The 16112-nt window shown below is 42.7% G+C and overlaps 1 protein-coding gene across 2 annotated transcripts in view; it reads right to left on the bottom strand.

Moving 5' to 3' along the window:
- Positions 1 to 809: 809 nt before the first annotated feature.
- Positions 810 to 16112, bottom strand: part of POP1 (POP1 homolog, ribonuclease P/MRP subunit) — a 42382-nt gene continuing 27079 nt past the window's right edge. For both annotated transcript variants that reach the window (XM_002819313.5, XM_002819314.5), the window contains exons 12-16: positions 13892 to 14007; positions 11569 to 11760; positions 9979 to 10133; positions 4228 to 4590; positions 810 to 3027 (exon numbers count right to left, since the gene is read on the bottom strand). In XM_002819313.5, the coding sequence (XP_002819359.4) occupies positions 2373 to 3027; positions 4228 to 4590; positions 9979 to 10133; positions 11569 to 11760; positions 13892 to 14007 (1481 nt within the window). In that variant the 3' untranslated portion in view covers positions 810 to 2372. The remainder of the gene's footprint in view (positions 3028 to 4227; positions 4591 to 9978; positions 10134 to 11568; positions 11761 to 13891; positions 14008 to 16112) is intronic.

The following is a 16112-nucleotide window of genomic DNA, read 5'->3' as shown; positions in this document are numbered from 1 at the left end:
GCCTCTCAAGCAGGCATGCACCACCATGCCTGGCTAATTTTGTGTTTTTGGTAGAGACAGGGTTTCACCATGTTGGTCAGGATACTTCAAGAACCCTAAAGGCATTGCTCCCTCAACAAGAGGACAAGGGCCACATTGTACTTATTTGGCAGCTGTGTGGCTCTAGTACATCATGGCAGGCACTTGGAAGGATCAAGATCAACATGCTAATCAATTCAACTGCCAGAAAGTAAGCCATTCCCCTATCAGTCTTTTTCATAAGGAACATGGATTCTTTACTGCCTCTGCAGAGTCTGTTAGTTTTTCAAAGTATCTTCTGTGAAACTAGTGTTCTCTGGACAATAGGTATGCAAAAACCAAAAAAGGTACGTGTGTGGGAGTCTGAAAGACAGATTTCTTTCCTAAAGAGCTTTGCAGAGCTTTGACTCTGCAATTATTCATTGTGAATCGCAATAGGAGGATACCATATATAGCTTTTCCCAAATTTATTTAGCCATAGAACACTTTTCTCCAGGAATAGCTGCAAGGACTAGTACTCCCAGGAATACATTTTGGGAAATGCTAGTCTATCTTTCTGGTGCACAGCTCTTTGACCTACCACCCACAAGGCAGAGTGGCTGCAAGTGTGCCCTGTCCCCTATAATGAGGGCAGGGCAGCAGGCCCCAGGCAGGGCTTACGGAATGAGGTTAGGTGACCACGCAGCACACTCAGACTTCTGTCATCGAGTGAGCTCAGCCACAAATGAGGTGACTGAGAGCCCAGAAAACAAATAAGGAATGGTCCAATAAATATTCACAACTGAACATCAGGTGACATTTTCATTTATTCTGTTTACAGATGCCACTTAGTTACACTGTTTTTTTTTTTTCAGTCTCATCTGGGTTGGATCCAAAGACATTCAGAGGCATGGTGAGAGGCAAAGCATCAGACATCTCATTGGTGGCAGGTACTTCCTGACTACTGTACCACCTGCCATATCCTTCCCCACCTCATCACCCCCAAAGCCATTTACTGCCAAACGCTACAGTAAAAACCCAATGCGTTTACATAAAATAATGCCTAACTGCACAATTACATTTTTTAGAAAAAAAATCCCACTTAAGCTCTTCTAGAAAGTTATGGCAGGAAAGGTAAGGACCAAGGCTATGAGCGAGCCATATGTGGAAACTTAAAGTAGATGAGCACTGAGTTTCTCCATACGTGGAAAAAAACCACACTGAGCCCACTCTTCCTGTGGGGCAAGATGAGACCTTCCTTTTATACCCTGTTGAGAATCTCAGGTGGACAACGTGACTGCATGAGTGTTGAAAGGCAGCCTGCCGGCTTAGTTATCACCTTGCAGAGGTAGCTATGCACTATACAGCCACGCTGCCCAAAGCGCGTTCCTAAGAACACTGGTCCTACAAAGGGCTCCTTGTAAGAGAACTTTAGGAATCACGAGTATTTAGAATATACTATACACTATCATTTCCTTCCTAGAGATCCACAGTGCACATTATCACATGGAAGTTTCCAGAAGTCCTTTCATAAAGAAATGCTTAACTTTATTTAACCCAGAGTGTCCATATCAACCTGACCTTGGAATCTCTTATTTTTTTAGGTGACACATATCATAGAACCTATTCTGAGAAATGCTCCTCTATGGCTTTGAGAAATTCTTTGTAGAAAACAAATAATAATAATTTTTTTACTTAAAAAAATTAAGTAACTAGTAGGATCATGTGTTGGTCAACAACAAAGAGATCAAAGAGTCAGGAAGTCCACGTCATAGACCCCCCCTTTCTAATTTCAGCCTAGCACTGACGCTATAAACTGTGCCTGCCTGAAAACAGGCAGCAATCAGTTGTCGGTGATTTCTCTCTTTAAGGCTTGAGTTGTTCGGCATGGTAATCGCAGTACAGAATTGAATGTGGTCCATCAGGAGCCCATATTTCATGTACAGAGGCCAAGCGTCTTGTCTTGTCTTCTGCTATAACAGTGAAATCATTAAACATCTATAGTTGCTTATCACATGACTACGAGGCTTTTCAAGTAGACCTGACAAGCCCTTTGTTTCTAATAAAATAAGGGGATGATAACTCGTAGAGCTTCTCATTATTTTCAGCCACAACTACACAGACCAAGAGATCATAATACAAAGCTTTTGGCCAAATAATTTAAAAGTATTACAGCAAGGACAGGGAAAGATGAAAATCAGTGACATTAATGGAATGATGTAAACATTTCATCATCTGCATAATACATAATTTTTTATTCTTGTTTCCAAGGAGTTTCACATGATATTTTAAAGCAGAAGCAGATTCTCCACATGTAGAACTTGGCAGACAATAATAACGTATTATCTATGCCCTGCCGGGATATAAGCACGCATTCACACCTCAATAGCAACCCTCGCAAATCGATACTGCAGAGAGGCGGGAGGCCTCAGTAGCACTAAGCCCCTCTGCGCTGCAGGCTGGCTGGACAGCATATCCAGCAAGCCTGTCAAGCTAACAAACCCCAGGGCTTCTCCACAGCCAACAGCCATGGAAAAATCTCCCTGAGTCACAAAGCCTAGGAGAGTTCTGGAGCAGTGCAACGTCACACGTGGCAGAGGGCCTGACCACAGCCCCAGAGTCAGAGCTTCCTGCCCAGCCACGGGCTCCTCCCCTGCCGGGCCATCAGAAGAGGCACGTCCTGGCTTCTGCCTCTTCTCCCTTTTCTTCTTCTCTTTCTGTTTCAGGATCTCGCTCCTGAATGGGTCACTGTGTTTGGATTCCTGGGGCCCACAGTAATGCCAGTCCTCACAGAGCTGGAGGAAGTCCTCCTTGGCTGGGATGCAGATCATGGTGTGAGGCTCGGGGCTGCCCTTGCCGAGCAGGGACAGGCTGACCCAAACCAGGGCCCTGGGGAAGTGGCCCAAGATGGACAGGCAGGACTCTCTGGTCAATCCTTGCTGGCCTCTGCCGGGAGCTCGCCAGGCTCCCCGGCTGTCCTCAGAACTAGGCCCACACCAGGCTGACAGTTGCTTCAGTAATTTTCTACTCCTACATGAAGTTGGAGACATAGTTTTGAGGATATTTTGTTCCAGAAAAAAATATGCAATCAGAAGATTAGACACTGCTAGAATTAATTTGATTCTTTTATACTATATAAGAATCAAAACTACAATTTTTTAAAAATTAGAAATACACTGTAGTACATTTTAGTACTGATATTTTTCTTTTTATGTGTTTGCCATTCTGAAACTCAGGGACTAAAGATTTAAGAAGTTGAAGGCAGGGAAAACAAGACAGTGAGATAGAATCTAGGATTGTAATCACAGTGAGGGTGAAAATAAAGAGCCACTAAGATTTCAATGAGTAAAGGAACTGTAAGGGACAGTTACCTGTAAAGTAAGAAAGAATGATGGGAAATTATGAGGCTACTATACGGAAAAGTAAGCACAAGGCTAGAGGGATAAGCAATTTTTAAAAATCAAAGCACAGACCGGGCACAGTGGCTTACATCTGTAATCCTAGCACTTTGGGAGGCTGAGGTGGGCGAGTCACCTGAGGTCAGGAGTTCGAGACCAGCCTGGCCAACATGGTGAAAATTAGCCAGGCGTGGTGGCATGCACCTGTAGTCCCAGCTACTTGGGAAGTTGAGGCAGGAGAATTGCTTGAACCCAGGAGGTAGAGGTTGCAGTGAGCCAAGATCACACCATTGCACTCCCGCCTGGGCGACAGAGCAAGACTCCATCTCAAAAAAAAAAAAAAAAATCAGAGCAAAGCACAGAATGCAGGGTCGCTGATAAGCAGAACCTGGCCCGCAGCAATACTGAGAGGAGAACATAGTGTATCCAGTAGCCTCTCTGGCTAGGACTATATTATATCTAATGGGTTGCTGCTCTAACACAAATCCATATAATTCAAAAGGAACTAGAAGAAATCTAATTTGGTGATTTAAAGCAAAGAATCCTTGCTCAAACTGCATAAAATATATCAGAAAAAAACTGCCTTGGCTTAGATCTATTGATGACAATATTGTAAATCATTTCATCAATTAGCATCATGCCTTACATCAAATATTATTAAGCTGTTTCCCTGAGCCCTCTATGAAATATAAAAGACTGGCTTTCCCTTCCAGAAAGTCTATAAATTCACTTGGATTTTGCATAAAGAAACAGTGATGATGCTTACATCCTGTAGCCTCTTCAATATTAAAATAAATAATCCAAAATGTACCCAGAAGTCACCGACACTTACCTGAGAACGCAGAGTTGACTCCCCGTGGCAGCAACATGGTTTTCACTGGCCTCCTGGTCTGTGATGCTCTCAGGCCCTGTGGATTCTTGACACCCTGCATCCATTACCTCCTCTGCCTCCCTGGGGTGCTCTATGGATGTGCCCACTTCATCAGATGGCTGATGAGTTTTTTTAGGCATGGGAGCACCAGGCACCTCAGATCTTCTTAGGCCACTCTCCTTACCACTTGGAGATGAAGCTACAGAAGGTTCTTCGTGGGCCTGGCCTCTTGACTCCCAGTCTTGAGTTAACTGCTCCCAGGGACAGCAGAAAGGTGCCAGAGTGCCAAGCTTAACGTAGTTGGGCCGTTTTGCAGGAGGGCGTCTAAAGAAAAACATAGAGGAGAACCAATGTTGAACAATTTAGGATTGGAAAACTAAAATAATTATAACCATTATAATGCATCTCTATTTTAAAACACACACACATACACACACAAAAAAAAAAGCTTTCCAAGAAACATATGATAAAGAATAATAGGCTGGGCTCAGTGGCTCATGCCTGTAATCCCAGCACTTTAGGAGGCCGAGGCGGGCAGATCACCTGAGGTCAGGAGTTCGAGACCAGCCTGGCCAACATGGTGAAAGCTCTACTAAAAATACAAAAATTAGCCGGGCATTGTGGAGGGTGCCTATAATCCCAGCTACTTGGGAGGCTGAGGCAGACGAATCACTTAAACCCAGGCGGCAGAGGTTGCAGTGAGCTGAGATCACGCCATTGCACTCCAGCCTGGGCAACAGAGCGAGATTCCGTCTCAAAAAATAATAATAGGCCAGTCATGGTGGCTCATGCTTGTAATCCCAGCACTTTGGGAGGCCCAGGCGGATGGATCACCTGACTTCAGGAGTTCGAGACCAGCCTGGCCAACATGGTGAAACCCTGTCTCTACTAAAAATACAAAAAAATTAGCCAGGTGTGGTGGCACGTCCCTGTAATCCCAGCTACTAGGGAGGCTGAGGCAGAAGAATCGCTTGAACCCAGGAGGCAGAGGTTGCAGTGAGCTGAGATCATGCCACTGCACTCTATCGTGACAAGAGCGAAACTCCATCTCCAAAAAATAAAATAAATAAAATAATAATAATAACCAACTCTCCTGGCCAAGCTTTTTTGTTTTCTTTGGTCTTCAATAAACAATGTAGCCCCATGTGGCCACTGAACCACACCAGGGGGTCCATTCCTGAAAGCTACAAGGAACTGGTGCCCCTGGAGTTGTGCCACGATTTTCCTGTACACTTACGAGGTTCTAAGCTCAAGACTACATGAAGTTTCTGTCTTACTCTTGACCTCTAGTGACCCAGCTATCCTCCACAAAGGTAATAAATATCATTATCAGTTTCTTACATAGCCTTCCAGAGACATTTTATGTACACACAAGCAGATATGTACATATTTCTTTCTTTTTATTTTTATACAAATAGCAGCATACTAGGTACAGTACTTTTTGCTTAACTTCACTTTTTTCATTTAACAAAATATCTTGATTACTTTATACCAGTACTGAAAGCTCCCTCAATTCTTTCTTTTTAAAAGGCTGTGTATCTTGTATCTTATTCTACTGAATGAATATGCCCTAATTGATTTAGACAGTCCTCTATTAAAGGACATTTTGATTGTCTTCAAGCTTTTGTTCCTCCAAACAAGGCTGCAATTAATGATCTTGACGGTCACACTGCCTTCCCCTGCGCCACCATGACTCTTGTTGTCACTCCCAGTGGCTTCAGCATCTGCCTAAATCATCCTTCCAATAACCCACCAGTCACCTTCCCACCCTCACTTCGCATGTCTTACTTCACCCCACCTCAAGCACCCACTCCCTGCTCATACCTTAGGTGTGGTCACTGCCAACACGTGCTCCAGCTTCAAACCGCAATGTCAGTATCCTGCTCTCAGAGCCATGTCTCCTGTTTTCCACCCACTTACCCTCCCACAACAATGCCCCAACCATCCATTTACACTAGCACCTCCCTGCGGCTCGCAGCAGCTGCCTCGCTCTTCATCAGCCTAGACTCCATGGCTCACACCACCGTCCCTCCCCTACAAATGCCCCCACTCCCTCTACTGGAAAGCTGACCTGGGCGCAGCCAACTCTCCAATGACCCCATGCCAGCCCGAGTGGCAGAGCACAGCGTAGGAAGAACTCACGATGGTTAACAACGGTCTTCCTTTATAAACACAAATCTCAAGTAGGCACCCTCTACATCTTACAGATTCCATGTTTCTCCTCTCAATTCCATCTTCCACTCTCCCAGAAACTGCTTACAATTCTTCTCTCCTCAAATCTCCAACAGCCTCTCTCCCCTTCTTACTGCTGGCTGATAGGTGTGCCTCTTTTTTCATGAAGACAGTCACAATCAGGAGTGCGCTACTTAATCCCCCCACCACAGAATCTAACCTAGCTAAATAAATCCATATTCAGATTTCAGCGGCAGTCTAACAGCCTTATATTAATTTTTCTGAAGAAGAACTAGCCAACTTAAGAATTACAGAAAGAAAGTGGTTTGGAAAATAGGATTAAGAGCCAGGGCCGGGCATGGTGACTCACACCTGTAATCCCAGCACTTTGGGAGGCCGAGACAGGCAGATCACAAGGTCAAGAGATCGAGACCATCCTGGCCCAACATGGTGAAACCTGGTTTCTACTAAAAATACAAAAATTAGCTGGGCATGGTGGCGGGCACCTGTAATCCTAGCTACTCGGGAGGCTGAGGCAGAAGAATCGCTTGAAACTGGGAGGTGGAGGTTGCAATGAGCCGAGATCACGCCACTGCACTCCAGCCTGGCGACATAGCAAGACTCCGTCTCAAAAAAAAAAAAGAGTCAGAACTGTTTGTAAATCTAGTTGGAAGATAGCCAAAGAAATAAAGGCAGATTAAACTGTATCAGTGGCAGTCTAACAGTCTTATATTCAGAAGAACTGAACTCAATCCCAACAGATGCTGCCTCCTCCACATGTGCCCTGAATCCCACCCCTTCTTCCTTGTCCAAGGACTTAGCTCTTACATTTTAGCCTCCCTCCCCTCTCCTGGGTACCCCCAACCAGCCTAGAAACTTGTGCCTCCATCAAGAACATAAGCTACATGGCCAAGTATAGTGGCTCATTCCTGTAATCCCAGCATTTTGGGAGGCTGAGATGGGAGGACTGCTTGAGGCCAGGAGTTCAAGACCAGCCTGGGCAACAAAGCGAGACCCTGTCTTTACAAAAAATTTACAAATTAGCCAGGAGTTGTGGTGCATACCTACAGTCCCAGCTACTCAGGAAGCTGAGATGGGAGGATTGCTTGAGCCCAGGAGTTGGAGGCTGCAGTAAGCTATGATCGTACCACTGCACTCCAGCCTGGGTGACAGAGCGAGACCCTGTCTCAAAAAATAAAAGAAGAATATAAGCTCCACGAAGGCAGAGACAGACTCGTCTGCCTTGTCCCTGCTGTCACCCCACCGCCTACAATGGTGTTTGACACACAGTAGGCTCTAAAGAAATGTATGTCAAATGAAGGAATAAATGAGACAAATATATAAAGATGCACACAAGAAGATGTTCACAGAAACACACAGCAAAAAGTCAGAAATAACCTCAAAAGCCACTGATAAATTACAGGACATCCACAATGCAATTGCATGTGACCATTCAAAGTGACATTCTGAGCAAAGCTGGCAGGCTGACTCACAAGCCAAATGTGGCCTGCTGTCTGTTTTTGTACGACCCATGAGCTAAGAATCGTTCCTACATTTTTAAATGGTTGAAAAAGCAAAAGAATAATATTTCATGACACATGAAAATTATAGGAAATTCAAATCCAAGTGTCCATATATAAAGCATGATTGGAACACAGCCGTGCTCGTTCTCTTACATGTCATCTGCAGCTGGTTTGGAGCCACAATGGCAGAGTTGAGTAGTTGCCATGAAGACCGAGGGCTCCACAAAGTCAAAAATATTTATCATCTGGCCCTCTACCAAAAAAGTTTGTCAACACTTGGTTTAGAGTCATATTTTTTGATATGGTAAAACTATACATACCATATTGTTAAACGAAAAAGACAGGTTTCAAAATAATGTATGTAATGCCATTCTTTAAAAAAATATGTATATCTATGGAAAATTTCCATGCATAAAAAGCTCTGAAGAGTATGAAATAAGTATTATTTTCAACTATTATTTAACAAACACATAGAAGCCTCTCAACTACGTACTATGGGAGGCACAAGGATGTATAACATGTGATTGCTGCCCTCAGAGAGCTGGTAAGCTAGCAATCCAGGAATGTATCACTAGTCACTCATTCATCCACCACTCAGCAAATAGTTTGAAACGCAGGCACAGGCCAGGCAGGGTGGCTCACACCTGTAACCCTAGCACTTTGGGAGGCCAAAGCAGGTGGATCACTTGAGCCCAGGAGTTCAAGAACACCTTGGCAAAACCTCATCTCTACAGAAATTAGCCAGGCGTGGTGGCAGGTGCCTGTAGTCCCAGCTACTCAGGAGGCTGAGGTGGGAGGATCACCTGGGTCTGGGAGGTAGAGGCTGTGGTCAGCCATGATCATGCCACTGTACTCCAGCCTGGGTGACAGAGTGAGATCCTGCCTCAAAAAAAAAGCAAGCTAGGCAGACTGCCTGTCTCTACAGTTATGGTTGCAGCAATGAACAAGAAAACACAATTCTGCCCTCATGAAGCTCACCATCAAGGAACTACAATATTCAACCAGTCATTCATCAGACAACAAATAAAGGTTATTAAGACCTACTGTGCACCAGGCACTGGCTAGACACTGCAAATGCCACAATAAAGAGAGACAGCTTCTGTGCTTCTGGGAGCCTACAATTTAGGGGGCAACAAATTCCCAATGTTAGAATATACTTTGCAATATAAAGGAAATCATGACTCTCATTGGCCACACTTCGAATGAAAAAAGAAAAGTCTAAATGGATAGGTACTAAGATATAAAAACAGTGCTTGGCCAGGCACAGTGGCTCAAACCTATAATCCTGGCACTTTGAGAGGCTAAGGCTGGTGGATCTATGGAAAATTGGTATTGAGACCAGCCTGGGCAACATGGTGAAACCCCGTCTCTACAGAAAATACAGGAGTTAGCCAGGCACAATGGCAGATGCCTTTACTCTCAGCTACACGGGTGAGGTGAAAGAATCGCTTGAGCCCAGGAGGCAGAGGTTTCAGGGAGGCAGAGGTTTCAGTGAGCCAAGATCACGCCACTGAACTCCAGCCTGGGCAACAGAGCAAGACCACCATCTCAAAAAACAAACAAACAAACAAACAGTACTTATCTCTCTGGATGGCAGGACTATACCAATTTATCTTTTTATATATTTTCATAGTTTATTTAAATTTTGATAACTATATATTACTTCTATAATAAGTTTTAAAAACACAATTTCCATTTTGGAGGGAGAGAGGGGTTGGTAGTAGAAATCTATTAACAAGTGTCTGAGACTCATGTCCAAGTTTAAGTGTACATCATTATTGATAGAAATAAATAACAAACAGAAGGGTTTATAACCAAAATGGGCCTATAAAAGCCAAACAGATATAAGACTATCTCCTCACTTAAGTAATATCTTCTTAATTATTTCTCAGTAATGCTGAACTCACTGAAAAGTCTATGAAATTACCAAAGCCATCTTAATGTTTGGGATACCAATATAAGCAGGCACTTCTCTTCTCCTTAATACATTATCAAACTAGAGAAGCCAGTTTCTTACCTTTTGTACTTTTCAAGAAGATTCTTAGCTTGCTCTTCCGCAAACAGCATCCCGGCAGGGCAGTCTGGAAAATCGCCTGGGACATTAGGCGACCTCTTATACTGAGAATGCACTGCAGACTCTTTCAACCCTCCAACTCTCACACCTCGATAAATCTAAAAGAAATGTCAAAAAGATACTGTCAGTCTACCAACTTAAAGTGAATTGCTTAATGTTTATATGGGGGAAAATGGGAACAACCTAAATGCCCCTCAAAAGGAGAACGGATAGAAATACACACAATGGATTACCATGCAATAGTAAAAATGAATGAAATCGAGCTTCCTCGTGCTTCATTAACCAATATGGAAAAGAATCTCAATGCCAAGTGAATACAGCAAGTTGCAAAATCATATATACGGTAAGGTATATACTTTAAAAACATGTTGAGTCTAAATCGTTATTTTATTGTGGGATACAAACATACTTTAATAAAGCTATAAAAATATGCATGGTAGTAGCAAACACCGAAATCAGCGGAGTGATTATTTTAAAAGGAGGGAGGGAAATGAAACTGGAGAGAGGTACACAACGTGCATCGATGCATCTGTAATGTTATATTTCTTAAGCCGGATGGCAGGTAAATGGCACACAGGCATTCACTATATCAGCATCTATTCTTTTTTGTATGCTTGAAAGCATCTCATAGTAAAAAATTAAGTAGGATTATTTTTAAATATTCCTACTCCTGAATGATTAACTGGATGTCCCTTGCACTAGGCATGCTAAAAATTAATTACCGGCATGAATCTGAAAGTCTCACATGCCTTTTACACTCTCTAGAATTATTTTTATTTATTTATTTTTTTCGAGACAGAGTCTCACTCTGTCGCCCAGGCTGGAGTGCAGTGGTATGATCTCAGCTCACTGAAACTCCGCCTGCCAGGTTCAAGGGATTCTTATGCCTCAGCCTCCCAAGGAGTTGGGATTACAGGTACGCACCACCACACCCAGCTAGTTTTTGTATTTTTAGTAGAGATGGGGTTTCACCATGTTGGCCAGGCTGGCCTCAAACTTCTGACCTCAAGTGATCTGCCCACCTCGGCCTCCCAAAGTGCTGGGATTACAGGAGTGAGACACCACACCCAGCCTTCAAAGTCATATTTAAAATAACCAGGAAAAAAAAGACATTCGATTCTAATAAAATTTTTAGCTGCAGTTGATAAATAGGAGTATACGGTTATAGTTAACATTTCAAAAACAAACAAAAAAAAGTATTCTATCCAACTGTTAAAGTCCTTTGCTTTTAAACTTATAACAAATTTCTTCAAATCAAATACCTCAACATTTTTGTTGCCACTACTATTCGAAAATCAGGCCACTTTAAAAACCTCAACAATTGATGATATGTCAGCACAGGTCCTATGAGAACCTGGCTCCAGGGACTATATGTATGAAGTATCTTGTATCCAGGACTATAGCTCTAAGGGCAAAAATATACCACTCAGTTCCTCCTAAGTTGTACATAAAGTCTGGAACATTTTGAGTACTTAGCGTTTATTAGGAATGTATTTTAAATATTGCAACTGTTAGAATCAAAAAGTAACTTACAAATGGAATCCAGAAAGCCATGCCCCAGCCCTTTGGGAGTAGGACATCCCAGCCACTTCCCCAGCCTAGTCGATCTTCACCAGTCACTTTTCCTGGCTGCTGAATCAAAAGTATAGGTATCTTGGATTCATGGGGACCTAAAATAAGCTGTGACCCAGGCACCAGCAATTCACTCCTCATCCGGTTTAAATCCTAAAGTGGAAGAAAATAATTCAAGACAAACAGCCCTAGTCTTCTGGGAGATCCTCCCGGGTCTCCCTATAAGCAGCTTTAGAAAGTTAAATGCTCTTTTAAAAAAGCCAGAGAAAAACGTTCTAAATAAATAAATGTGAGCCATTTTAAGTATAAGGTATTCCTCCTACAGATATTTTCCTCTATACAAGTGCTTAGGTAGAAATGCAAAATTATCTTATATCATTCATTATCAGTATTCATTCTGCTGATCTCTTATATCAAGATTAATCTTGTATGTTGATATTCTGTCCTTACATTGATTTTGATTAAGATTTGGTGTCGTGAAGTAAAAAAGGTATAAACAATTAAGTGACACCTTCTCAAGGATGGGCAACTAGAGAAATGCACTGGCTCTTGAGAAAATTGCTCATCAGATCTTAAAGAATTAAAATAGAAGATGTTTAAAATTATTGTTAAGGGGAATGTAGGGGGTGGATAACATCCTTTCAGACTTTTCTTGGAGCTGTAAAAAGAGATTAACAGGTAGGTAAGAGGGCTATCACTCAGTTTAGAAAAACTATGCAAGAGACTGCCTCCAGGCCACAGTCTAACTGCTACCTCATGAATGCTCTTCAAGCCAGGTCCAATCCTGATTCTTCTTTTTCACTTTCAGAGTTTCCACTACCATCTATGTGTTAGTAATTCCAAACTATATCTCTTTAGCCCCAACTTTTCCTCCCGGGATCGAAACCTGTCTCCTGGACCTCTGCTCTTGGCAAGTCCCACAGCCCCTCAAGCTCAAGATTGAACTCATCACCCTTCCCACTGTATTTGCTCTCTTCCTATATTCCCCACCTAGCTGAATGACACCACAATTCACACACTCCATTAATTCAGCCATTCAAATATTTACTGAGCACTTCTATGTGCCACACACTTTTCTAGAACCTGGAAATACATCAGTGAGCAAGTAAGACATGGTTCTGGCTCTCTTTTAGCTGAAATCTTAAATCCAAGCTAGAATATGAGGACCTAATCGACACCCCTCCTCCTTTCTTACTTCCCATCTTCCAGCCAACCACCAAGCCTTGTCAATTTCACCTTCCAGGAATATGCGTTAAACATCACCCTCTCCACTCCAGCCACACTGCCACAATTCAGGCCCCCATTATGTCATATCTAGAATATTTCAAGGGTCTTTTTAAGGCCATCCAACTCACAGTCTCTCTCCATCTCCCTCACTCCCCATCTCCAACCCCACACTGCTGCCAGAGTGAAATCTCATCATGTCATGGCCAACCTTAAAACCTTCAAGGGTGTCCCACATCTCCAGTCCAAATCCTGAAAAGGCTTCAAGGTCTTTCATGCTGTAGCCCCATTTGTGTCTTCAGCTTCCTCTCTCACCCCATTCCTGATTCCTAGCTCCTGATCCACTTGTAGAGTCTTCCTGGCTTTTGCCTGGGCTCCTGCACATGCTTTTCTCACTTCTTGCAATCTTATCTTCACTGAAACCTTGACCCCGCCCCCAAGAAGTCTGGTGACTTCTGGCTCCCATCTGAGAGTCAGTTCAAATGCCTGCTCTTCCATCAGGAGGCTGGCCTCATTCTCATCTGAGCTCAGTACCCCTTCTAGAGGTTTCCTGAGTGCCCTGTACTTCTTTGACCACATCTAAGTCATCTATCCCAGCATCTCACACAATGTCTGGCCCTGGAAGGTCCCCAATCATAGTAAAATTAAAGACAGAGAACATTTAAGGGAAAAGAAAACAATAAAAGAAAAACATATTTAAACCATGAGATCATCATTTCAAGAAAAAGTCTTTGTATTAACATTTTCTAGAGATTATTCTTACTTTATCTCTAAGAACAGAAAAAAATCACAGTATGTATCTTTATTCTCAGATTCTTATCCTTGGATAATAGACAAGATCCTTATCTTATTCTTAGATCCCTATCCTTATTCTTAGATTATCCCTAAGAACAGAAGAAAATCACAGTACATATCATGAGTCAGGGATCAACAACTTGTTTGAAAACAAAAGAAAGTCTATGGAATTCTATGAGGTATGAATAACTTTTTATGGTCTCTAGAATGATATATTTAACCTGTCATTCATGACTTTATCAATAATCCTTACACTATTAGTTACCTGATCCGAGATTTTATTCTCTGTGACACTCTTACAGATATCTTGGTTCCAGATAAAGCTATGCGTACATTCCACAGGCACACCCTCCAGAAGCAGCTGTCTAACTTTCTCATTATCTAAGAGGGAAAAGAAATAGCCTTCAAATCACATCCTTCAGATCAATCAAGTCAAACTCCAAACGTTGGCAGTAGGCCTTTTGTTACAAAACAATATTTCATAGGCATTTACTTAACTTAGAAGAATTCACTTGACAAGAAATTAAGTTATTCTTATAGTCGGTTTTACAGTCTATGACATAGCAAGGCTCCTAAGCAGTTTTCTTTGGTATTGATTTTTCATGTATAAGATGCAAATATCACAATATTAAATTGCCTCCAAATAACTGTCTAATTCCACATGCAAGATAATCAAATTCTAGGAGCCACTGCAAAGGCAAATAATATGGCACATTAAGCCAGGCATGGTGGTGCACACCTGTCATTCCAGCCACTTGGGAGGCTAAGCGGGGAGGGTGACTTAAGCCCAGGAGTTTAAGTCCAGCCTGGGCAACATAGCAAGACCCCATCTCTAAACAACAATATGCCATATTATAAATACATGTCATATTTCAGGGCTTTGTGTATCATTCCTCATCCAATGGTGGTGAGCCAACAGATATCATCATCTTCTCTTCTGTCCATTATTTTAAGTCTCTGATAACCTATTTATATTGAACTATTTATTCGTTTCTGTAAAATGTATTTTTTCATCCTTTTTTTTTTCTTTGAGACAGTCTTGCTCTGTCACCCAGGCTGGAGTGCAGTGGTGCAATCTTGGTTCACTGCAACCTCCACCTCCCAGGTTCATGTAATTCTCCTGCCTCAGCCTCCCAAGTAACTGGGATTACAGGCGCATGCCACCATGCCTGGATAATTTTGATATTTTTAGTAGAGACAGTATTTCGCCATGTTGGCCAGGCTGGTCTTAAACTCGTGACCTCAAGTGATCCACCTGCCTCGGCCTCCCAAAGTGCTGGGATTATAGGTGTGAGCCACCGTGCCCAGCCTCATCCCTTTAAAATAAACATATTTTCAGTGATACATAGTGTTTTATCCCTTTAAATAAGCTGTACCATGCTAGAAAGTACTCAAGCAGGAAGGGGAACAAACTTTATCAGTGACAAACTTCTATATTGATAGAAGAAACTTTCTACATGCAGTCATTTAATCCTCAGGGAAAAACATCTCCCAAATCTTATTTTGTTGAACTGAAGAATTTTCATTAGAAAAAAAGACAATTTGTGAGTTTGGGTTATGGTTCTAAACTGTCCACACAGAAACATCACTCAAAGGCACATACCTGCCTGCTGGGTCTGATGGCTAGGAAAGAATAAGTTGGAAGCAATTGGGCCATAGTGTGACAGATTTTAGGGGAGAATGAAGTTAGAAAAAATTAAGTTGATGAAAAGATCTGAGATTAAAACTGTTTAAAAGCCACAGCAGGCCAGGTGCAATGGCTCGTGTCTATAATTCCAGCACTTTGGGAGGCAAGGCGGGCAGATTGCTTCAGCTCAGGAGTTCAAGACCAGCCTGGGCAATATGGCGAAATCCTGTCTCTACAGGAAAATACAAAAATTAGCTGGGCGTGGTGGTGTGTGCCTGTCGTCCCAGCTACTTGAGAGGCTGAGGTAGGAGGATGGCTTGAGCCCAGGAGGCAGAAGTTGCAGTGAGCTGAGATCATGCCATTCCACTCCAGCCTGGGTGACAGAGCCAGACCCTGTCTCAAAAAAATAAAGTAAAATAAAAAATTTTTAAAAGCCACAGCAGCTTCATTACACTGCTCTTCTCACGGAGATAACCACCATCAGATCCTCAAGCCACAGTGCTGGGTGCTGCAAGTTCACATGGCCTGTCTAGGGGCAGTCAAGCTCCACTTCCAACAGCCTGGGTACCCAGAGTGCTTTCCTGTGGAGCACTGCCATGAATTTCAGGGACATGATTGGGATTTTAGTCAGACTAAGCTGCAGACAAAAGAGATGGTTGATACTTACGGTGTAAAGACACAGGAAAGTACTACCTCATCTTCAAATATTCTAAAAGATAATAATAGATAGGTCTGGCAAAAGTGGCTCATGCCTGTAATCCTAGCGCTTTGGGAGGCTGAGATGGGAGGATCACTTGAGCCTAGGAGTTTGAGACCAGCCTAGGCAATTTAGTGAGACCCTGTCTCTACAAAAAGTTAA

Source organism: Pongo abelii, chromosome 7, assembly GCF_028885655.2.
Source record: "Pongo abelii isolate AG06213 chromosome 7, NHGRI_mPonAbe1-v2.0_pri, whole genome shotgun sequence".
Taxonomy (NCBI): domain Eukaryota; kingdom Metazoa; phylum Chordata; class Mammalia; order Primates; family Hominidae; genus Pongo; species Pongo abelii.
The sequence above is the reverse complement of the archived record's forward strand: the minus strand, read 5'-3'. Positions and strand labels throughout refer to the sequence as shown.